General features: G+C 37.2%; 2 protein-coding genes across 4 annotated transcripts in view; one reads left to right on the top strand and one right to left on the bottom strand.

Annotated features, from left to right (window-relative positions):
- The first annotated feature begins 5,729 nt into the window (after positions 1–5,729).
- Positions 5,730–10,410, top strand: lmod2a (leiomodin 2 (cardiac) a). The gene is made up of 2 exons (XM_056452162.1): positions 5,730–5,975; positions 8,890–10,410. The coding sequence occupies exons 1-2, from the start codon at positions 5,730–5,732 to the stop codon at positions 10,045–10,047; spliced, it is 1,404 nt and encodes a 467-aa protein (XP_056308137.1). The 3' UTR covers positions 10,048–10,410.
- Positions 10,411–12,808: 2,398 nt separating this feature from the next.
- The window catches only part of wasla (WASP like actin nucleation promoting factor a), a 64,571-nt gene continuing 51,657 nt past the window's right edge, over positions 12,809–25,722 (bottom strand). For all 3 annotated transcript variants that reach the window (XM_056451605.1, XM_056451607.1, XM_056451608.1), the window contains 3 exons: positions 24,191–24,705; positions 19,140–19,245; positions 12,809–13,958 (listed from right to left, as the gene is read on the bottom strand). In XM_056451605.1, the coding sequence (XP_056307580.1) occupies positions 13,897–13,958; positions 19,140–19,245; positions 24,191–24,705 (683 nt within the window). In that variant the 3' untranslated portion in view covers positions 12,809–13,896. The remainder of the gene's footprint in view (positions 13,959–19,139; positions 19,246–24,190; positions 24,706–25,722) is intronic.

Genomic DNA, 25,722 nt, shown 5'->3' with positions numbered 1-25,722 from the left:
TTCAAGGTACACACAGTATTAGTGATTACATGTCACATTTAAGCACTGCTAAACAGCGGTGACCTGCTTTATCACAATTGAAGTAACTAAAACGGGTCAAATCTATTCATAGCTTTATGCCCTGTTAACATCAACAGGCATGTTCGGCCACTTGTCAAGGAGAAACCTTTGACTTATCCATTATCACAGACTCACCACCTCACTTTCAGATAAACTGCCAGACGCATTAGATGTATTTGTAGTTTACAATGTGCTTATCAGTTTGTGTTCAAGTACATATGATTGTAGTACCTGATAGAGATGGTTTTTATAACTTTTAAAAAACGTAAGAGTATCATGACATCGCAATGTTTGAATGCCATTGAAAAAAGGTTAGGCAATCCAGTTTTTTGGTGTAGTAGTTCAGGATGTCCTGAACTTTAAGTTTACTTGATAGTTTATTATTGGCTAATTAAATACTGCATACAAATAATTTAAATATCCAAGAAAAATACAGAACACAGTGTTGGGGAAGGTTACTTTTGAAAGTAATGCATTACAATATTGAGTTACTCCCCCAAAAAGTAACTAATTTTGTTACTTAGTCCGTTTTTATGGAAAGTAATACTTTATATTACTTTTGAGTTATTTTTCCTTACCTGGTTGAGGTTTGATCTCTGACAGTACTTACAGGTGTTTTTTTCACCTTTTTTAAAAGATTTTATAGATTTAACAACCACCCATATAACCTACACCTTCATTTTCCTTTGAAAAAAGTAGGATAAAATTATATTTTCAGAACTTTCTGATCCCAGAGCTATACATGCTGTATATACAGATTACTAAAAGCATGTAAAGTAATGTGTTTGCTACTTCTGTCCGTTTTGTGTCATTAGTTTAGTAAATTCACTGTTAACTGAGATAAAAATTGCATTAAAGCCTAAGAGTAGGCTACAAACATGAAATTATTTATATTAAAGCAAAAACAGACTTGAAACCTTTAAAGGGCCCTATCATACACCCAGCACAATAAGGCGCAAGACGTGTTTCCAAGACGTGTTGCTAGTTTCAGACCAATGCAACCCTAATCTTCCCCTTTTCTGCCACGTTGTTTAAATAGCAAATCCATTTGTGCCACTTTGTAGACTCATGGGTTTTCTGGTCTGGAAAAAGAGGTGTGTTATGGTGCATTGTTGGCGCGTTGCTATTTTTAAGAACTAAAATAGACTGCGCTATTCACCTTATTCTCCGCGTATGAACGGGCGCAGCCATCACTAACATACATTTTTAGACGTTAAAAACAGCTCGTTTTGCTGCTTGATGTTGCAAACTGATATTTTCTTATTATATTATTCTACTTTGTCTGTATTGTCATGCAAACACTTGTTTGTAGAGTAAGTAGTTTGACCATTTTCTGACGTTTATTATTCCTAGTCATTTCTCCCATAGGCAGCTGAATCGGAAATTCTAAAACAATCGCAAAAACAAGCGCACTTCCGCATTGAAGAATAAGGTCAATAGACCAGCTGAGAGCAGGTCTAAAGTCCAGCAGAGAGCGCATTAGTTGTGCGCCTCGCTTAAACTTTGCTTAAAACACGCAGGATGTAGAGCAATACAGAAATATCTTTACAAATGAAAAAGAGTTAAAGGATTAAAATGTTACAAAAATTTTTTATTTTCTACATAAATTTAAAAACCACTGCCTCTATGCCTTCTTCACCTCAGGGGCTTTTTCAGTTTATTCACGACAACTTGTGTTTGTATAATGTTATTCATTATCATTAGTATTATTTATCATATGTATTTTTATATTTGTTTTATTAAAAACAAGCTTAGATTTGTCCTCCTGTCAGGTTTTGGACCGAATGGGGCATAGAACGTGTCTTTGGTTTTTTGACCACACTTCATTATTATTGCTCATTTATTAATTTGCTGGAAATTAGATCTGATTTTAGAAATAGTTTTGAAACCAATCTTTGCGCTTAAAACTAATTATGTAGGCTTATGTACGTCTTTAGTGGAGAGTGTACAACACCGTTTCCTTATCCACGAAAGAAAGTGAAAGTAAAGGCCGAATGGAGGAAGCTCATTATCCTCTTGCTGTAGATGGTCTGTTTAGCTGTTTTCTTAACTGTTTTAAAGTGTTCAGTTTTTCCACTTACAAAGTCCACCATGTAAATACCAAATGCGCCATGGAGTGATGCAACTCTTAAAGAGAATGTGAGATGAGAATCTGATTGGTTTATTCTCAAAACACACCTGTAACTCACTAAGAGAATAAACTCAACCCTGTTAGACCATGCGCCGCAGTGCAGAGTGGATTTTCCTGTCCTTAAAATAGCAAAAGTAGATTCGGACACACCCTTAATGCTTTTGCACCTTGCGCTTCAGACTTTGCACCTAGACCGTTAAAATAGAGCCCAAAATGTTTAATAACAAAATGAACAGTAAGATGATGAAAAAATAAAAAAAATCCCCAAATCAAAATAAAGCTTTATACATTTAATAAATTGCTTCACGTGGCCTCAACAAATGTGTAAATTGTTTCCCAAAAAAAAAAATCTTACTATATCACAAAACAGTAGTCACTTCTACAGTAGACAGTGGCTGCATCTCCTCAACAATAAAAACAATAACCTTTAAGTTTAGCCAAATTAATTGTTTAACCTGGAGAACGTGAACTGATGTCAATCATTTGTGTAAACCGTTTGCTGCAGTTGACGAGTTTTGCTTACAATCTGCACTTCTTTCGATGAGTTCAAAATAACAAAAATCCATTGCAAAAATACAAGTCTCAGAGCTGCCATTGTTTCTGTTTCTGTTCTAAATCTTTAAGGTAAGTGGTTGTAAACAATTTATATGGGCTGAATTTAAACTAATTAAATTTAGTTATGATCAACCTAATTTGTTTGTTTAAATGCAGCTTATAAAAATTGTTTTCAGTAATTTGCAATGCACCATTTTTTTATGTAGGATTGGCACCTAGTGGTTGAACAGGGTGTTGCAGTCCAAATTCAAAATATTGAAGAACATTTTTTTTTCCCAGCTGGACCTGCCTCTTCCAAATTGATGCATACTTGGGTTTCCTCTAGAACGAGCATGCCCAACAACCTAAGCTAATAATGATGTTTGTAATTAGAGACCGAGCACCAGTGGTGCGTAGGCCCTATTGCAGGGGTGTCCAAACTCGGTCCTGGAGGGCCGGTGTCCTGCAGATTTTAGCTCCAACTTGCCTCAACACACCTGCACGGATGTTTCTAGAAAGCCTAGTAAGTGTTTGATTAGCTAGCCCAGGTGTGTCTGATTGGGGTTGGAACTAAACTTTGCAGGACACCGGCCCTCCAGGACCGAGCTTGGACATGCCTGCCCTATTGGAATTGCTCCCTTTCTTTTTCTTCATATTCTTCTTCTTCTCTAGAATAAATTGCATTTTTAAGAGACTAAACATGCTCAAAAACTCACAAAACTTTACACACATGCCAGAAGTGATTTATGTTTGTTATGGGTTTCAGAAGTTGGTGAGGCAAAATGGCTCGACAGCGCCACCTATGTACTTGACGAAGTGGCCCCCGAGCTACGCATCACGCACACATACAAAAACTGGCGCACACATCAAACATGCCAATACCAACAAAAAAAGTCTCTTGGAGCAAAATCTCAAACCCGAAAATCAGGATGTCAGATATTTTTAACTATTTTTAACAGTTTTAACTATTTTAAAACTGCTGAAAAAGTGCAGTTTTTGCCATTTCCAGTAAAAATAAAGGAGTTTATTTTAACAAACTCCTCCTAGGCATTTTGTCAGATCAACACCAAAATTGGCGATGTTAAATTGCGAAGATCTAGAGTTTTCGTCGAAGGGTGTGTCCATGGTGGCCTCACAAACTTTGATGTTTTACCACAAAAGAGGAAGTTGTTATAACTCAGCCAGGCATTGTTGGATCTACCTCAAAATCCACACGTTTGACAACAGTCCTGTCCTGAACACATTTACATGCCAATATTCAGGTCCAGTCACAGCGCCAACGGCTGTTAACAGGAAATGCCATGTTTTACACAGTAACAAACTCCTATAGAAAAATGAATTTTTTCTGAATTTTAGTGTTTCACCAAGAAAGAAAAAGTACTTATAACTCAGCCACACAATGTCCAACCTGCCTGAAAATTCACGTTTGATGAAATTCCTCTGCTGAAGACATCGACAGGCCAATATTGAGTTAGCCATAGCACCACCTGCTGACAGAAAGAAGTTTGGCATAGAACTGTGATTTTCTCCGTTTTTTTTGTATTTATCACTATAAATTATTGTTGTCCACTGTTCTCTGTCATCCTAAGGCCACCGGGCAGTGGTGAGCTGAGGTGCAAGGTACCTTTCGCTTCTTGTAGCTTTCATATTTCTATTGTTTTGCGATGAAAAAAAAAAAAAAACACCTTGTGAATACATGTAACATTTATGAAGGCTGCAACAGTCCTCCTGAGGTCACATTTTTGGCTGCGCTTACATATATGGAGGAAGCCTTCAAGACTGAAATGTAATGCAATGATTTCCATCAAAGCAACCAGGGGTGCTGAAATGTAATTTAGTAAAATTGGTGGTCAGTGGGTTACACAGATCAAAGGCGGACATTCCGATACAGAACCTTTTCAAAGGAGAATGTTTTTCAAATAAATATTAACGACATGTTTCTCGACTGCAAACATTTTATTGTATTTTTAAGCTTTAGAAAAGTCAAAAACTCTATTTTGATCATGTTCAAACTTTATAAGTTTTGTAGCGAAATTTTCATATTCTATTCTAAGGCTTATTCTTGTGACCTTGCCCTGATCCAGCAATCGCTGTTTTTGGTTGGTCTACCATGGTTAAAATGGTAAAAACCAAGTTACCAAGTAAAAAGATTATTCTTCGTCTATGGAAAAAGGCATCAAAACCACTTTTTGAATCCTGGCTTTCGACACAATCTTTCTGATAGCATGGCTTCGAAGCCACATGGAAACCCCTTTTAAAATTATCTGTCAGATGTCAAGGATAACAGTTTAAAGGTAGGACCCTTTCATTGTTTCCAAGATCACCATATTGTGCCCATTGGCCTATAGTATCATTGTTAACCTATGTATAAAACTAGAGGAAGTGATGTAACAGTGGTTTTTAAATATTTGTCTTTTTTTGTTTACTTTTTCTTTTCTGTCTTTATAGTTGTTGCTTTTTATATTGTTTTCACGACTTTCAAAAATTTAAATAAAATAAATAAGTAAATGTGTGAGATCAATAACAGCATGCAGCCAGATAACAGAACAACATCAGATTTACTATCCTGCCCATTGGCGCTGCATTACAAACACCTTGCTCTATAAATGTAAATAGGTTTTTCTTTTTAAACCAAGATATTAAAAACTTAAGGAATTAAGATGCTAACAGCTGTTAAACACACCATTATCATCTTGAGAAAATTAGATTAGTTTAGCTGATTTCCCCATGGGCAGTTTTTGTATAATTGAACCAACAAGTCTCATTAGCACTAAATAAATTAATATTTTTCCTGTAATCTCTGTTTCCTCATTGAGAGACACCATCATATGCAGATTTTTGTGTTTCTCAATTTTGTACCCTCCCCTTAAATTGCTCCACCAGCTACCCAGATTAGACTAACAGTACACACACTCACGTCTGCACAGGAGACTATTCACCATACAAGTATTGGTGAAGGCAGAATAAAACTTCAATCTCACAAAGGATATATAGAGTTACAACTATGAGCACCTCCGGGTATAGAAAAGGGCTTGGCAAGTATGAAGAGATTGATGAAGATGAACTTTTGGCCTCACTTACCAGCGAGGAGCTCCAGGAGCTAGAGAAAGTAATGGCTGAAATGGAACCTGATGAGAACATACCCATTGGGCTACGGCAAGAAGACCAGACAACCAAAAAGTCAAAGGGAACATTTTGCAGAGAATCATTGCTGAAGTACTGGGAGGACGAGACTGAAAGATTGCTAAAGGTAGGGTGTGCAATGTTTCTTACATTCTATGCTCTATGCTAACAACATTGTAATCTGATTTAGGTGTTTTAAATAAACAAGACCCACAAAATAAGAACCACAGTTAGTTTCATGAGTTTTAGATTTGTTGTTTTTATCAGTTATTTCTGACCCCATATGGTTTACGGTCTTTTTGTCTTAACACCAACGTGAATCTTCTTTTTCTCTCAGCTGTTGTCATTTTATTATAGTTTAATCCTGACAGACAGACACCCCTATAGAAGATGATGTAATCGCATGCCACATATACTGTGGACCAGTTACTTTTTAAATGTGTGTGTGTGTGTGCGCATCACACACCAAGAATATTTCTGATTGGATATTGTCCAAAAAATGTCAGTATATTTTTATTAGTTATTTTTATTATAGTTTATTTTCATCATCACTTAATTTTTATTTAGTTTTCATCAGTAAAAACTTGTTAGTCACGAAAATTATGACAAAAACTGTCAACGAAATTAACACTGGCTCTAACATACAAGAGCTAAAATGTATTTCATTCTATCTCATTGATCTCTAAATGGTAGAAATTAATACTTTAAGGTTACATACAGTGTACTGGCACCTTTTTACCTTGCGTACCACTCCATTGAAAGTCTTGTACCATTTTTTTTTTGTCAAATAAACCAACACATTGTCAAATAAACCAATCAGTGGGTTTAATTAGGGTCAAAGCTAAAGTCTACTTTCAATACTGCACTGTAAAAAAACAACAACTTGATGGACAGCTTTTTGAGTGACTCAACTTGATTCAAGTCTAGTTTAGTATTAGTAGGCAGTATTTGGGTTAAAAGTTGAGTCAACTCAAAAAAAAAAAAAAAAAGCTGTGCAGCAAGTTGCCTTACAATTTTAAGTTTTATTTATTTATTTTTATTTATTCCCAGGTTCTGCTGGTTGACACATTTGCTGATTTGTCCTTGCCAATCTTAAGCCAATTGTAATCGTTTGCTTCAGTTCAATTTGAAATTTTCCCAACTCATGCAGAGCCCGGGGGATCAGAGTAAGTGCTCCTTCTTGGCCCCACCCTGATTCTTACAATTTTAAGTTGAGTCAACATTTTTTTTAACAGTACAATGTAAGGACCCTGCAAGGTGGATATCAAAGGATATTTTGCCATGACTCCAGTTTGAAAGAACCATATTCAGTTCAAAGGGTATTAAAATGCACAAGACTTAACTTCTAGGCAAATCTCATGATTATGGTTAAATAAGCCTTCAAGGCTGATTTATACTTTCGCCTGGCACCACGTCGCGCACCTCCACTGACTGCGTGCACACCTCACAAAATGGACAAGGCTTTTATACATACTTGACACGTTAAACAACAGGGGGTGGACAAAAGAAACACCGTAAAATCAGACAGATAAACATTGAAGTAGGAAGTTTCCCAAACTTCGTCATATCATTAATATCATTCAAGATTTAATAAATTTTTTTAATAATTATTTTATTGGATTATAAAGATTTTTACAACCGTTCAAGGTTTTTTTTTTTTTTTTTTTTGTCAATCAAACTTTGAAGCATCACTTGCTTTTTTCATATCTCGGACAGTTCTACCCATTAAAGTTTTTTAAAATATCAAAAACAGAACATGGGTTGCTCTAAAAAAAATTACGGCAAGAATAAAAGCTAAAAAAAGTATACTTAAATACTAAAAGTTTTAAAGGGTTTTTTTTTAAGAAAGGTAAACTTTCTTCCTTTCCCACTGCTGTTGCAATTTCTACACTGAAAAAAGTGTTGCATGCAAAACTGTTGCAAACAATTTATTTGTGTTGAATTTAAACAAACAAATTAAATTGAGCAATGTTCAACTTACTTTGTTCGTTTAAATTTAGCCCAAATAAATTGTTTATATTCAACTCAAATATAATGCAGCAACATATCAGAAAAAGTTGTGCACTCCGCCAGACAGAATCATGTCGCACGCACCAAAAGCGAACCTTCGCAAATACCAAGATGACACCACATTCGCTGGGCACTCAAGCGAACTAGCAGACGCATTAAGTATAAGTCAGCCTTCACACTTCTGTAACAAGTTTCATCTAAAGATGCAGCAAACATTTGTTTTTAAATGAAGTAAACGAAGTTCAGCTGTGTTCTCATGCAGGGCCAGGGGTAGAGAGTAGTAAATACTATCTAGTGCAGTGTTTCTCAACCACGTTTCTGAAAGGTCACCAACACTGGATGTTTCCTTTGTCTGTTACACCCATTTCTGTCTTGCACTCTATGTTGATGAGCTTATGATCTGAATTAGGTGTGCTTGGTTATGGGGACAAGGAAAACGTGAAGAGCTGGTGGTCCTCCAGGAAGGTGGTTGAAAAACACTGATCTAGTGAACATGTCAACCGGAACAGCCCTTTATGGAGCTCTCTATCTAAATCAGTCAGGTTAGACAAGCCATAGATGGAAACACAGCAGGGGATCATGAGGATTAAGGTTGAGAAGAATTGCTCTAAGGCAGTCCACTAAATGCAGGGATGTCCAAATCTGCTCCTGGAATGACACTTTCCTAAAAAGTTTCCTTTCAGCCTGCTGTGACAAACCAGCCCCAAAGTTTGTAGTACTCCTAAAAACATTTTCTTCCTTCAGAGTTTCTCACCCGTAGGGTAGGAATAATCATTGTTATATTGCTTTATAAACATTGAGTCAATCAGATGTTCTTGATTTGATTTCTAAAATCACTGCAATAAGACAATCTAATTAAAATGTTACTATCTTCAATTTAGTGCACCAAGTAACTGCAACAAAGCCTCCACAGAATAGTTATTGCTTGTGCAGCTGTCTCAGCTGGTGATTCATAATTTTTCATAATTAAGCTTCCTTTCTTGAGGTATGCCAATGCTAAACCTTGTTTTTCTTTCTATGGCGACACACAGGACAGCATGGATGAGTGCCAGACAGATAAGTGCGAAGAGGAATGTGCCAGTGAAGAGCCGGAGGATAATAAAGAGAAGGGAGAGCAACAAAAGGGGGATGACAGGGTGAAGCAAGCTAGGTCAAACAAATGGAATTCTGTGGAGCTATCACGATTAGATAGCAAGAGCGCTCTGAAATATAATGATGCCTCCCACTATTCTGCTACACTGGACCGGCCAAGTTGTAACCCCACTGATATCGATAAGACCTTAGAGCACATATTGAGCAATGCCACTTCCTTGAGTGAAGTCAACCTTAACAATGTTGAAAACATATCCCAAGGTGTTTTGGTGAGCTTTGCTGATGCCTTAACCTCTAACACTCATGTTGAGGTTTTCAACCTTGCCAACACCCATGCAGATGATCAAGTAGCTTTGGCCTTGGCCAAAATGCTGAAGACGAACTGTAGCATTACCATACTTAATGTTGAGTCCAACTTCATTTCAGGCAAAGGTATCTTGGCTTTGATTAAGTCACTTCAGTATAACAACACACTGATTGAGCTCCGATTCCACAACCAGCGACACATCTGTGGAGGCCAAGTGGAGATGGAAATGGTGAAACTGCTAAAGGACAACACCACCCTACTGAAATTAGGATACCATTTTGAGTTAGCTGGCCCAAGGATGAGTGCAACTGGTATATTAACCCGCAATCAGGACCGCCACAGGCAAAAGCGGCTCCAAGAAAGAAGAGAAAAAGACAAAAGTGAAGAACAAATAAAGTCATGGGATACTGTGGACAATTTGCAGTCATTTCAATTTCAGATTTCAACAGACAAGCACACAACCCAAGGGAACAAGCACTTGGTCTCTTCTCATTTGCCACAACCACCTCATAATCAACCAAATGGTGTGATGAATGTGCCAACGAGGCAAATAGCTGAAATGGTCAAGCAACGAAAAGAAACAGAAAATGTGGGTCGAATCCAGGCTAATTCAAATAAAAAGCACAATCTCACTGGGGACAAGCATGGCAAGAAATATCTTCATAATGATAAACTAGAACATTCAAAGAGAAAGGATGACCTAAATTGTCCGGAGGGGTCAACCCGTGATGATCTACTGGCAGCAATTCGTGGCAGCAACATTGGTTCACTACGAAGGGTAAAAAGTTGAGCATTTGGCCAGGACATCACAAGCAGCCAAGGAAAACAAAACAGTGCCCAAGATTGTAACTCGCTCAAAACGACAAGATTGGAACTTCCAAACTAACATTCTGGTGAACACCAACCCTGCCAAAACAGGCCTCTTGAGAAACTTTAAGCAATAATTACCTATTTCATACCAAGAATTGGAGGATTCATTCAGTGTTTGTGTTCTGACTGAGGGCATTCCAGTTAGCATGAACTCATTACCCACACAGTGGAAAACATTTATATTCTAGTACGAATTTAATATGTAGATATTTCTGTTTTGATGCACTAACTAGGTCTCTTAGTTTTAATCTACATGCCAATCTGTTTAAAAAATAATATTTTAACTGAGGGGCTCATACCATTTCTTTTTCTCCTTAAATGCTATTTCAACTCCAGAAGACTCTGTCAGATAACTTTTGTATACATTGTGGATTTTGCTCCATGTATCTGACAATATTTATTTTGTATCAACACTTAAATGACCAGCATTTCCCTCCCTTTCCCCTCCCATCTTGCAGGTACAAAACCTCTCAGTTAATTAATATGTATAACACAAATGAAAACTTCAGCATGCTTCTGAATTTGACCTAGGTTATTTTTTACACACATTTATAATACACACAATTTAGTAAAGCTAGTATTAAAAGGGTCACGAAGCACCAAAACACATTTTTTGAGATGTTGACAGTCATATGTCCCACGTTGCTAAAAACACCATTAGGCACAAATATTTCACAAAAAAGTGAAAATAGTTTTTTTGCATTATTTCGAGTAAATTCGTGCTCCCGGTATGAAAAGAAACCATGTGATGTGTGTAAATTCCAGCCTGGAGATTGGATGTCTGTACCGGCTGGTACAACGTGACATCTTTGAGATTCCATCATTAATTGATGACAAAGACTTGGTTAGAACCAATCAGCGCACTCTGTTGTGAATGTAACTTCATTATTATGCGTGACGTAGCTTTGAAGACTGTTTTTACTTGTTACAGTATTCAGACGGCAGAGTGACGCAACGTTGTGTTGCCAACCATAACTAAAACAAGTGGAAGAAGAAGAATTGTTCGGAGACATGGGACGTCAGTGTTGCATTTATAAATGTGCCGCAACAAAGGTTTTGTTTCCATTTTTCCATGATGAGAGCACAGCTGGTATGCGGGCCCACATTTGTGGATTACAGTGGTCTGCTAAAATGCGACAAAAATATGTTTGTAATGAAATTTTTTTTTTACCTGAGAGCTTTTTGCATCTGGAAATCCAGATTTGCTACTCGTCTACATCTCCATGCCGCCCCTAGGAAGATGCCGCCTTGGGGTGCATTTCCTAAAAGCATCGTTAGCCAACTAAGATCACAAGTTCTGTCGTTACAAACATAGTTTGTTGATTTGGCGTTTCCCCAAATCCATCGTTCCAACGAACATTCGCAAACTACGGCGCAAATTTTTACGATTGCAACTACACATCTACAGCTGTAGTTAGAGGCAGAGTTACATTTCCTTCCCAAGCCCTATTCCTTTCGAATGTTCCAACATTTGGAAAAAACAAACATTAAAGTCATCTTTCTTAGCTGTAATTTATTTTTAAGTATTTTTATAGTTCAGTTTTAGCGATCTTCATATTGACAATTGTGCTCCTTTCGCAGTGCACTTTGAAAACATTTATCTCATTTTAACAGCCGTGGCTCATGACGAAAGCTATAGGTGACCTATTATTTAAAAGCGGAATTTACGTTATTTCTCCAAAACTTGTGAGAACAAAATATATGGCATACATTATTGGTTTATATTTATAGTAGGCTATTTATTAAGAAATGTGTCTATAGCCTACTGTATATGACATGGGCTTAGTGGTTAGAACATTTCTGCAGTGGTTTGAATGTGTCAAATTGTAAAAGTATACTTGCAATTATAAAAAAGTAAAAAGTATTTTAAAAAATCCTACTTAACATTAAAATAATAATAATGATAATAATAATTATTATTATGAATATTATTACTTTTCTTAATAAATAGCCTGTAGATTACAACCATCAACAATTTATATAATTTACATATGAGATTAAAATACGTTTTAGCTAAGTGGTTTTATGTTTTAGCATAGAATTCTCAATAATACTATTCTCAATTATATTTGTAAAGAAAACACTGGCCCCATATGTGCCGTTTACATATATTTCAGTTAATATAGAAAACGAGTGCATGTTTTTACCAAAACTATTATTAGATTTTTGTAAGTGCGTGTGCGTGTAAAACAATATAACTTTATGCATAAAATTATGGGCATTTTCTCTAAAGTTGTTACTCTGCCTCGTTTAGAGCGTCTTTATTTTTTACGCTATAACTAACGTGGTTCAAATAATGGATCTGCGACAGAGAGACTACGGTTTTGGGGAAACACTTGTCACTACATTGTTCCCAAATGATGCATTATACTCTAATAGTTCAGCCATGAGTTATGTCGCGGTTTGGAAAATGAACTTCTGGGCGAATGCCCACATCGCCCATGCCTAAATCCACCACTGCACTGTTTATCTCCCCTGCGTCCGTGTTGTCTCTGTGAAAATCAGTGCGTGCATGTAATGAAACTCCCCTTTTCATGCAAACCCTTCCCTCTTTTGCCACTCAACACTCCCACCTAAACAAAGTTGGACTCACCCACTTTCCTGACAGGGGCGGTTTCATGGCCCTTTAAATTGACATGTAAATTTGTAAATGTTATTACTAAAAAGAAAACCACCAAATCTCAGGTTTGTAAATATTACCATTTATTTAAGTATAGAATTTAGTGTTCTCTCTCCACATTCCACTCCTCTTGTAAGATCTGATGTCAATTTTACAATTTATTTCAGAACTATCCTTATAGGACAAGGACAGCAAATTCAGTCCAGACAAACAATACTGTTAAACCAGCATTAATTGTACACAAAGGTTTGCCTCTTATGTATTTTTTGACCTTAAATGTAGCTGTCAGATAAACATTGACCTGTAAAAGCGTGTAACAAACGGAACTTTAAATTGCATTTTGTGAAGTGCTTTTTTCTTCTCATATTTACTTGATATGACAGGAAATTCTATATTTGTGTGAACTGATGGCTTTCACATTTAAGAGCAAGCTGTACTCATGGCTTTGCCAGTTGGAATCTACCCTCTATTATTTTCTCGTTAATAAAGTGATTTTAAAAACTCCAAACTGTCTACTTTGTGACGTGCAATGTAGTGTGACGCTGTTCGTGATTACCACAGAAATCACATTTTGAGTTCAGCCAATGTGTTCTCTTTCCTGCAGTGAATTTCCTTTTTCTTTTGTTATTCGTGCAAAAATATATATAGCCTCAATATATCAGCCTGGTGTACATTTACAAGGGAAACAATACAGGGGACATACATATTCTGATAGGAGAACCTCTTACCAAATCTAAGAATGCTAAACTAGGATTTGAATAAGAAAATCGAAGGTACAGAAAAGTAGGGTATGAAAATAGTGTTATCTAAATCATTAATCAACAATTAATAAGGACGTGGAGCGTCCCGTCCATCTCCCTTTCCCCACTCGCAGGGAAACAAAAAACATTCAGGTCAACAAATCATGAATTCCTGGCATAAATCTTCACTTGGTTATTCCAGGAGATTATTTTACAGAGGATAAATGACAATACTTTACAGATTACATGAGGTATTGCACAGATTATTAAAAAAAAAAGAAAAAGAAAAAAAAAGGCAACAAAAATATACAGCGATTTGGGAAAAAAAAATGCACAGAATGATAGTAAAATTTGGGGAAGTGAGAATTTAGTATCATTTACTCTACTGGGTTGGGTTAGTGTTGGGGGATTAATCATCCCATTCGTCATCGTCCTCGAAGTCTTCATCTTCGTCATCATCCTCATCTTCATCTGAAAAACCAAAAAAAGATGCATGTCCAATGTAAACAACTTATTAATTAATGACAACAACATATTCCTCAAAACTCAAGTTTTAAACCAGACCTATGCTATATCACATAACAGCAAAATTGAAACTCTAAATTGTAAAAATAAAATAATAAAATACAAATCTCACAACTGGTAATAATACTTCAGTTTTAGTAATAAGCCTGTAAAATTGCAAGTACAGTGGTCCATCATTATTCGCGGGTGTTCAGGCTGATTTATACTTCTGCGTCAAGCATATATGTATGCTCCTGCGTGCGGTCGTATAGCCCTCGCTGTGGCTGACGGCGACGCATCTCAAAAAAATGTAACTACACAAATCTACACAATGTAACTACGTCGCAACGACGCGTAGCACAAGCTCTGTGACTGGTCGGCTTGGTAGCTGTGACGAGTGTGGGCGGCACTGAGAGCCGCGAGCCAGATGGAGCGAGTGTTTACAAGTGTGAACTCCCGTGAAGGAGCTCCAGATGGAAACTTTTGTCTTGTGTTTACCTTATGATTAAAGTTGTTGCACGTCTGCCGGTTCCAGACTCTGAACGAGCGAGTTTTAGCTACTTGTAGAGTTCAGAAAAAAACAAAACACAAGCAAAAAACTCGACGCAGAGGAACATAAAAACCTACTGCCAGTTAGCGTTTCAGAAGTGTTATTGCAGAGCAGCACAAACAGCACACAGAAGTATAAATGCATGTCTACACTCAAGGCAGGCGCTGTGGGTCAAGCAAATCAATTGATGCAGAAGTATAAATCAGCCTTTACATTCAAAAAAAAAAAAAAAAACCTGCAATATGTGAAAGCGACGAAGTAGTCAGCTTTATTTTTTTACAATTATTATATGTTTTAAGGCTGTAAAACCCCTCACTACACACTTTATACACTTTTCTCAGATGGGCATTAACATTTTTACACTTTTCTCTAGGTTAAGCACTCTTAAAGTTCAAACCTCCATAGAAAAATAAGTCCAGTATTATAGAATGAAACCAAAAATCTTTATTTTATTCCGTTTAGTTATTCCGTAATCGCGTGTAAATTCTACCTTTCTTTAGCATTTCCAGAAGTTAAACATTTTGTGCGATGGTTAGCATCTTCTTTTGCCTTTTGGGTGCTACCACAGGTGTCTTCGACAGTGCAGAATGTTTCGTCAGTATTGCAAAACTTGCAAACATACAGTCCAGCACTTCAGAGTCACACTGCCATCAATCAAAGATTTATGTAAATTTGGCAAGCTGAACGTATTCTGTACTGTACAGGAGATATGGCACGGAGGAGATTGATTGACAATGGTCTACAGCCAGTCAGGACGCAGAACACAATGTGCTAATCAGGACGCAGAACACAATAGACTGCAGAAAAAAAGCATGTCAAATTGCATTAAAAAAAAATGTGAAATTGCAAAGCCACGAAAAGTAAACCGCGTTATAGCGAGAAACCACTGCACAAGAAATAATCGCAAATCATAAATAACAGAAAAAAGTAAAGAAAAGGACAAATTCTGAATTGTAAGAGGATTCAGACTTTTCTCTTACAATTCTGAATTCACATCTAACAAAAAATTATAACTCACAGTGACTTTTCTAAGTTGCAACTTTTTAAATAAAACTGTCAAAAAATCCAATAAACTCGCAATTACAAAAAAGTTACAAAACATTTCACAGGAAAATACTACAATCTACAGTGGCCGGGAAGTGCAAAACAACATTACAAAGTGTGAAACTTTTATAAAGCTCGAGACAAATTTACATTTTTACCTATCATCATTATTAACAATTACATAGGAAAAACTATTTTACCAAGGACGAAACAAATTTACATTTTAGAAAAAAATTGACAAGACTCAAAACAATTTTACCAGTCCTGAAACAAATAAAAACTTAAAGATTTTTTACGGAAAGGGAACACACCGGAAGTGACACGAAATGTACCACACACACCGGAAAATATCAGCTCGTGTGTGACTTTGTAGACACAGGTTAACATGAGTCTACAACTTTAAAAAATCATGGTTTGACCAACTGCGATAAAACATCGTTTTGCCATTTAGAGCTATTATGAGAAAATATCAGCATGAGAGTATGTGGAAACATGTAAACGCATGTACATAGAAACAAAGCACAGCATATGTTGACTGATAAAAATATCAAAACTGGCTTCAACATGTAGTACTGAATAGCTCAGTTAGATAGGTCCATTGACACTCGTGCTGAACCTTTTGACTTGGGTTCGAATCCAGTTGATGACATGTCAATTATAATTATTTCTTTACATTAATTTGGTTATATACTGTTCTGCCACACAAATATTAAAATCAATAATGTTTACAATGACACTGACAGCAAGTAATAAGAATATTAATTTGGTATGGGCATGTTTTGTTGCTCAGAAAGTGTGACGAATCTGCAAACGTGAATAGTTTACACCTGGAAAGGGGCACCAGTTAACACGGGCACCAGTTAAACCGTAACTCCGGCTTTATTCAGTTTCCTTTTAAGAGTCTTCAATCCGATGTTTACACCATGTAGACTTGACATCATGTCCATGATTACAGCGTACGAGTGGCCCTTGTTAAAATATTGAACACATTGATGCTGTATGTCTGGTGTTTCCGTCAGGTCCACGTCTTTTAGGAACTCCAAACAATGACGACACGAAAAGCAAAACCGCGTTAAGCTGCTCTTGTGTTTGCCACAAAACGGGCAAAACATCCCTCGATCGCAGTCCATGTTTGGTCACCATAAACTTCATTTATGCCATGTACTCCACAACACGAATTTACCGTGCTCACCACCAACAACAACAACAACACTTTTCCCCGCGTCACCCCGTGTGGTACATTTCGCGTCACATCTGGTGTGTGGTAAATTACCTTTCCGTAAAGGATCTGTCATTGCAAATTTGTTTCAGGACTGGTAAAAGTCTTGTCAATTTTTTTCTAAAATGTAAATTTGTTTCGTCCTTGGTAAAATAGTTTTTCCTATGTAATTGTTAATAATGATGAAAGGTAAAAATGTTTTTCAAAACGTAAATTTGTCTTGAGCTTTATAAAAGTGTTTCACACTTTGTAATATTGTTTTGCACTTCCCGGCCACCGTAAAAATCAACTCAGAACTGTAAAAAAGCCAATTAACCTGCAATATAAAAAAAAAAAAAAAAAAAAGGAAAAAACACATTTCAGAAAAATGAAATAATTCTCACAATGAGTTCATAACTTGCAGTGGCTTTCTTTGAATTGCAGCATTATAGGATTTACATCAAAACTCCAAATAAAAGTCACCAAACATGTTTTAAAGTTTTAAAACATTTCACAGGAAGAAAAGTATAATTCTCACAGTTCATAACTTGCAATTACTTTAAAAAATGTGATGTTTTGTCATTAATTTATAAGCTGTTAATAAAAAGCTAATAAACTTGTAATTGCGAAAAAACATCTCACAAAAAAAAAGTCAGTACTTCAAGATATAAACTTATATAAAATTCATTCATTAATTTTCCTTTGACTTAGTGCCTGACTATCAGGGGTCGTCACAGCGGAATGAACCACCAACTATTCTGGCATATGTTAGATGGTAGCGTATGGTATGACAGTGTATGCTCTTCCAGCCACAATCCAGTATTAGGCCCCATTTACACTAGTACGTTTTAGTTTTAAAATGGCGTTTTGGAGCGTAAAAGATCCACGTCCACACTGGTGGTTCACCCAACATTTTTGAATAGATCTCCATCCACACTATACCACTGAAAACGCACATCACGTGACCACACACATTCTGGCATGCGCAGTCAGCGAGTGCTTTGAGTACAAAACCCCAGGTGAGAGCAACTTATGTCAGACTGTTCATCAAGGATCTACCGCAGGATCTCATCTCACTATAGTTGTTAAATGTGATATTTTATTCATCTTGTCTTTATCTAATGACTCCTTGGTCTTTTGAATTTATCACTTGTTCCCAGATAAAGTGTTTTGCCTGAGCGCAAAGATAAGTTAATATATTAATTTATGCAACCATGTACACGGATTCTGCACATTTGACGGATTGCATGCCTTTATTTCTTATAATGTATAAACTTATTATACAATATACTTTTATAATGGCCATTTTTAGTTATTAAAATTGATATTCAATGAAAATGAAGATGACCGAGATTTAAATATGTAGCTACTTAAAGCCTCAACAATTTTGGTGTCTGTTAAGTTGTTAATATCAAAACGAAAACAGGCTGTTCCTTATATAATGTTTTCATTTTATTGTAAAGACAGTGTAACAACGTAGCTAGGGTGATGTGAATGAGGTTATAAAGTAGCTACAGCTCCATTTAAAGATTTATCCGCCGTGTCATCGGGAGTTTTCCATATCAAACTTGCAAGGTCTGAACTTACAAGGAAAGGATGCAGGACTGAACGTTGTACACTTAATATTAAGAAATAGCCCCAATCAGGTAGCAAATGTCTGCAGCCACGCCTCCGTTTTCCGATGTGTCCGTTTTCCCCCATCCATGCGGATACGGAGTAGCAGCGTTTTAAAACCAAAATGGACTCTTCAGCGTCTTCAATATGCTCCGTTTTCAGCACTTGAAAACTACGGGGTAGTGTGCACAGAAAGAGTAACTGTAGCAAAACAAACGCATTTTAAAACTAAAACGTATTAGAATAAAAGGGACCGTTTTCAGCACTCGAAAACTACGGGGTAGTGTGCACAGAAAGAGTAACTGTAGCAAAACAAACGCATTTTAAAACTAAAACGTATTAGAATAAAAGGGACCTTATGAAACATTCACACACACGTATACACTATGACCAATTTAGTTCATCTAATTCACTTATAGTCTTTGAACTGTGGGGGAAACTGGTGCACCCAGAGGAAACCCACACGAACACGGGGAAAGCATGTAAACTCCACACAAAAATACTTGGCCCAGCCAAGTTTTAAACCAGGGACCTTCTTACTGTGAGGTGATAGTGCTAACCACTGAGTCACTGTGCCGCCCAAAATAGCAATTTCTAAACTGGATTTTAAACTTTCATCTCCATTTGATTATCCTCTGGCAGAAATGGGATTCCATACAAAAGAGGGTACAAACAAACCCAATTTGTAGCCTTTGAGTGGCAATTTTTGATAAACCTCTGAGAGTCTGAAACAGGCACTTACCTGAGGAGTGGATGGCTTTGCTCCTCTTCTGCATCACCTCCATCAGAGCTCCAACAATGCCCGCTGACTGAGCAGGGGTGGGTGGTCCTGAGTCATTATCTGATACCTGAACATTCAAGAACAAAAGAATCAGCCAACCACCACAATTAACTGACCCAAGAATTTATAACAATTATGACAGTAAGGATTTGGAGACTTAAAATGACATCCCTAGAACTATCAATTTAACTCACTCAGGTCTGTATAGTTATGAAATGGTTTATGCATGTTCCATCTGTACATCTCTTGCCAGCAGCCTGTCCCATGAGATGCGATGATGATAAATCTGACAGCATGATGATAAATCTGTTCTCATGTTTTATTAGCATTCATGAAAGAAATCTGCATCCCTTGCCTACACTACTGTACATTTACATTTAGCAGATGTTTTTGTCCAAAGCGACATGCAATTGAGGAGGAATTCAGGGATTCAACAAGAAGAGGTACTGTAATACACACAAAAAGTGCCAGTGCTTCCCACAGATAGACTTTACTTGGGTGCGTCACCCGGGTATTTTAATGGTAGAATATATTTAGTGACGTTACTAAATACGTTTTTTGTTACTATTACTATAATCGTTTTACATTATATTGTATCCTCCTAAAATAACTAAACATTCGTGATCTATTAAGCAGTGGAAAAACCTCTCTTGTTTACCCATTTCGTTTTGTGTGTGCGCAAGATGTCAACACTACCACAGACAGTCTCACGTGCTCTGCAGACCCACAGAGACATGCCTTTTTGGGCGGGTTTCTAAATTTTCTAAAATGTCTGGGATTCGGCTTTTGCTTTTGTTCGTTAATCGTATGCGTTTTTGCGCTACCTTTTTACTTAAGCCTACTTTCGCTTGGCTTTGCAGCTGACTGCAAGAAACATTCAATAAAGCAGCTGAGAGAGAAACATTCAATTAATCATTTTTGAATCTAAGCAACTCAGAAAAACTTTACTATACACTCTGAGAGGACAAAATGACCAATGGTTAATTGTCTAAACTGGCTGCAAAATATATGTACACCATTAGTAATGGTTAACGCATTTGCCTTATTTAAATAATTGACACGTTTTAATCTTGTAATTATTATCCTTTTTAGAGATATTGTCTGTAATTACTTTTTCTGTCATTAATTTCTCAACTTATGTATATTTTATTCATTTGATGATGTCATTAGGCTGGCTATTTTAAATCTAAAATGCGTTGGCATTCAAGTTTGCCTTTTAACTTGAAATTAATAATAAATAAAATTATTGTTAAAAATGTAATCATGTTTTGTTTGTCGCATATAGTTATATAATTATGGAATGTGGATAAATGGTGTGTTTCAATCCGGCTACCACCGCAAGTATAGAGCACTGAGTGCACTGAGTGCTAATTATACAAAACTATTTGAGCTGGGATAATATGGTGTATTTAAAGGATAAAATTGTATAACAAATAATATATAAATATATTTATAATGCAAGAATTTTTGTGCTGTGAAGTAAAATATAAAAGTATGTATGGAAAGCATCCTCAATGCACCATGATGCACCAAGATATCAAATTAAACTGAATTGATGGCATGATAATCATAACTGAACCATGAGACGAGTGTAGGTTAACACCTCTACTTTTAACTCACATAAAGTAATATTGCATTAAGCCTCAGGTGGACCGGTATGTTCATCTCTATCACTATCGCCGATGTGTTTTCCAAGACATTTTTGACATTCACACCTTTTTTCCACTGGCATTGAGCCAAGTGAACATGCAAACTCACTCCCTAACATTATATGTTGTTTAAAGAAAAACAGAAATACCCTGGTACACAAGGTAGCGCTGTTCAACTTTACACTTTTGATACTCGCTTTTTGCACAGAAGTCAACTCTCACGGTTCTACTTTGTGTATTTATCACGCAAGCTTTTCACAATTCTATTTAACCTCCTCCACAACAGCACACAGACACCTGTGGCCTGCTTCACAAAGCCAGTCTGGGATTTAACCCAGGTACGATTGTGTTTAGTTTGACCAAACTCTGAGATGTGGGGCACAAGAAGTTGGTTTGGTTTTGATCAGTTTTCATAGCAGTGTCCAAAACTAGTCAATAAACAAATATGATATTATATAACTCCTCAGCTAACCTTTCTAACTGTTATTATTTTTCATATACACCACTTTTCAAAAGCTTGGTGTTTGTAACATTTTTAAATGAATCTGATTCAAGTTGTTTATTCTCATAAAGGTTGGATTAATGGATTTAGATGACAAAAATACAGTAAAATACTAACAGTAGCTGCATCCCAAATGGCACACTATACACTATGTACTTATGCACTTACACACTCAACAGCATAGTATATCTATGCAGTGTCGTCCCAAATGGAACATTAATGTTTTTTTACTAAGCGTAAACTCAAAAAGTTTACTAGATGACATTTGATGGTTGTCAAATTACTGAAATGAATGACCAAAACTACTAAATAACACCTGCCATGAGTTTAACCGCATACACCATCGGGAGGTGGTATAATCACTCTCGAAGGAGCATTTTGCTTTCATAATCCAAAATAAGTAATCCAACATCAGTGCCCGAAAGCTCCGCCGCCCCTTCCGCTACGTCAGGAACGCTGCGGCCGTTGAGTGTGTGAAGTGTCCAACATTCCACATTCTTTTTACCAGTTGAATAAGTGCATCAACCAGGTCTTTAAAGTGCAAAAATCCTTCATTTTAACAAGGTAAACTACTAGTCTTTTTTTAAACCAGTCCATTGAATGCGTTTCGTCAGAATGCGACTCCCTAATCATGGGGGTAAATCTCGGGGGGGACATGTCCCCTCCCATCCGAGGGTTGTCAGCAACTTAACACACCAAAGCCGTTTCCCATGCATTGTTTCATTTGTGACGACTTGGCATAAGGTTAACTTGACATTAACGACCACAATTAGCATATTGTTTTAGCTGTGTATTTGCTAAATGAGCACTGTGCTCAATTATTGTAACCCCATTTTGTATAATCAATATCTATTCTGTTTTAAGTGAATTAATTAATTTGAAAATTTAATATTTAACCTTTTTTAATTCCTTGTTTTTATTGTTGTGGTTATTTTTATGATAGTTTTGTGTTTTTTATGTAAAGCACTTTGAATTACCATTGTGTAATAAATGTGCTTCAGTATAAATAAACTTGCTTTGCAGTCATGTATTAGAGAAAATGGACATAAGATCATTTTTCAGTGCACCTAAACTCCAAGTACAAAAAGTTCACAAAGCAATTTGGCATTAGGAAGGGGTACTTATTAAAATACTAATGTCACAATATCAATCACAGACAAAGGAGAAATAAATTATTGAGAAACAGGCAGAGCAGGGTCAGTCAGATGTACAGTGTCAGGTAAGGGTCTTGTGCTTTTATTGAAGGGATAATGACAATTATTTTGGGGTGAACAATTTTTTTTTTTAAACGTTTTCGGAGTTGTGGCTGTTTAGCAGATGAACCTCACAGGCTCACTGATTTACAATGTGATCTGTCAATTTAATTTAATAATTTAAGTGTAATGTAAACAAGTTAGTTATTATGAGTATGGAAAACGTCTTTTCCTGCATTTATTCTGCTTCAGGAGTCAGTCTGTTGACTGTAAACAACACAACAAACAATGCAATAAATAATTTTGAAGAAAAATTTGCTTTGCCATTGAACCTGAGAACAACGTTGAAAATATACATAATGACGTAGTCTTCATGCTATAATAATGATACAACCATTTTTAACTGTGGGGACATATCTTTATAAGTACAATTCGACTGCATTATTTGTGTCCCCTTCAAAAAATAGCTTATAAGAAATTTTATATTTATCAGATTTACACCCATGTCTCTGATTACATCCTTACAGTAAGAAATAATCACATCGCAGAATAACGTCCTGAATGAAGCAGTTTTTGGTTTGTGGTAGAGGTACACTGTAAATGGCGATTGCGGCAGACGCCGACAGTGCCCGTGAACCTAGCGCGAGTTAAACAGCTAAACTGTAGCCGCAGCTAAAATGAAACACATGAGGAAACAACTCCTCACGAGAATGAATGCCTTGATTATGTTATCAATATAATAATGCTTAATGTAAAATATAACGGAATTAATTCTCTAAAGGTCAGCGAGAGGCTACACCGATTTAGTTAAGCAAGAGCACACACACAGGTAAATAAAAAAAGATTGAGTTTACCGTTAAGTTCGGGATGATTCCCCGGCCTGATGATGCTTTAGATTGGTTGTTTCTATCAGCTTTTTCCTCCCCATGCGGTTTACGGTCTATTTGTCTTGACATCAAACTTTAATCCTTTTTTTTCTCTTAGCTGCTGACATCTCATAATAGTTTAATCAGACAGACAGCCAGATGCCCCTACGGATGATTTCGTAATCGCAGCCCACGTCTACTGTAAATCAGTTACTTTTCAAATGTGTGCGTGCGCGCGTCAAGCATCATACACAGAGATTAACTCTGATTGGATTTTTTCTAGAAAATGTCCCTCAATGACATTCTCGTCTCATTTTTATTAGTCAACAAAAATGTCAGTATATTTTTATTATAGTTGTCGTCATCATCATCATCACTTCATTATTTAGTTTTTGTCAGTAGAAACTTGTTTGTCACGAAAATTATCACGAAAATTTTTCGTCTACGAAATGAACACTTCATAAATGTTAAAACATCTGCCCTGCTTGACATTTTTTATGGACTCTGTGATAAATAGCATTTACTTGAAACAGAAATGTTCCGTATCTCATAAATGTCTTTTTGATTCAATATTGCACCCTTGCAGAATAATAGAATCCAAAACGGTGTAATATTAAAATAAATCAACCTTTTCCTGACACAAGCTGTTCTCACAAGACGCAATTCTGTTATAATCTTTTACTGCCACAGGTAGCTGGTCATTCAACACCTGCTTTAGCATAATAATAATTGACAGCAGAGCAGCAGATTACTCACTGTTGTCAGGGAAACATCAGGTACGGTTCGCGTTTATAATTCTCACCGTTTTGAGCTGGATGCCTTGTCGGATCTGGTCAAGCAGTGCGTCGCGTCCTGTGGATGACACTGGCCTGTTGTTCTGCTCCACTTTCTTTAACTGTGTGCCCTCCCTGATTTGCTCCAGAAGAGCTGACTTCCCACCCGCGGGCGGAGGCGTTGATTCACCGTGGCCTCCATCCATTTCAGAAGGAGGAGGAGGTCCGGGAGGTGGTGGAGGAGGAGGCGGCGGAGGAGGCGCAGCCCCTCCGGACATAGGTGGCGGTGGTGGGGGAGGCGGCATGGAGGCAGGTGCAGGTGGAGGGGGAGGTGGATGCCCTCTGCTGGGTGGTGGTGGTGGAGGCGCTCCCATGCTAGGCCGAGATGGAGGCGGTGGCGGAGGAGCGCTCGTAGGTGCTCTTGAAGGAGGAGGGGGTGGAGGCGCTCCTCGTCCCCTCACGGGAGGCGGTGGGGGTGGGGGTCCAGAGGTGTGAGGAGGGGGTGGGGGAGGTGGACCACCTCGGGAAGGTGGAGGTGGGGGTGCTGCAAGAGTAGACAAGCATAAAATAAATAAAATGCAAATTGTAATTAGAGTTTTATGCCCCAAGTCTCCAGCACATCTGACTCTGGCCCAGTTTACACTGCCAGTTAAATGTAACCCAATTCCGTTTTTTTGCTCATATGTGACACAAATCGGATCTGTTCTATGACCGTGTAAACACAAAAAAACAAACAAAAAAAAAACATGTATTCGGATAATCAGAGATTGGTTTCAGGACTCCTTCATATGGAAATAAATCAGATATAAATCGGATATGTGACAATGTGACTATTGTGTAAACAGGCAGATTGGATTTATTGAGGCATTCTGTTTTGTACGTCATTAAACTTGCGACAATACAGTGCTTCTCCACGGTTCAATGACATAGAAGGAAGAGTGTGTGTGGAGAGGCTGACGCAGTAAACAACAACAGAGTCAGTCGCCACAATTTGCACCTACCAGATCTAAGATCTCTCTCGTGCCCACACATTTCTCTGAATGGTCAAGGACACCATATATAAACCATAGATGCACGCTACAATGACGGTCCTTTCCCTCCCCCTGTGCCTCAATATCATTTTAAATGTGCGCGAACTTCGCATATTTCGCAGAGCTAAAAGCAAGACAATTTCTTCCATCATGGCTTGTGTGGCGCAGATGCTAGAACCCATCTTTACGCATGCGCAACATCGTAAATTGTATGACAAGTGTAAACACATGAATCGGTTATGGGTCACAATTAAAAGAATGTTTAAACGGACAGGGAAAAAAAATCAGATATAGGCAACAAATCAGAATTGGGCATCAAGACCTGCCAGTGTAAACAGGGCCTCTGTTTTCTCGTTTCAGCCATGTGGTCAAAAACTTGGGTGTGAGACTAGACAGTAGTCTAAAATTTGATAAGCAGATTGATTCTGTGATTAAGGCAAGCTTTTTTCAGCTTCACCTTCTCTCTAAAGTCAAGCCCTTCCTGAGCAAGGCTGATCTTGAGAAAGCCATCCATGCTTTTGTTCGCATTT

The sequence above is a fragment of the Danio aesculapii genome, chromosome 25, assembly GCF_903798145.1.
Source record: "Danio aesculapii chromosome 25, fDanAes4.1, whole genome shotgun sequence".
Taxonomy (NCBI): domain Eukaryota; kingdom Metazoa; phylum Chordata; class Actinopteri; order Cypriniformes; family Danionidae; genus Danio; species Danio aesculapii.
This window is presented reverse-complemented; position numbering and strand designations above follow the sequence as displayed.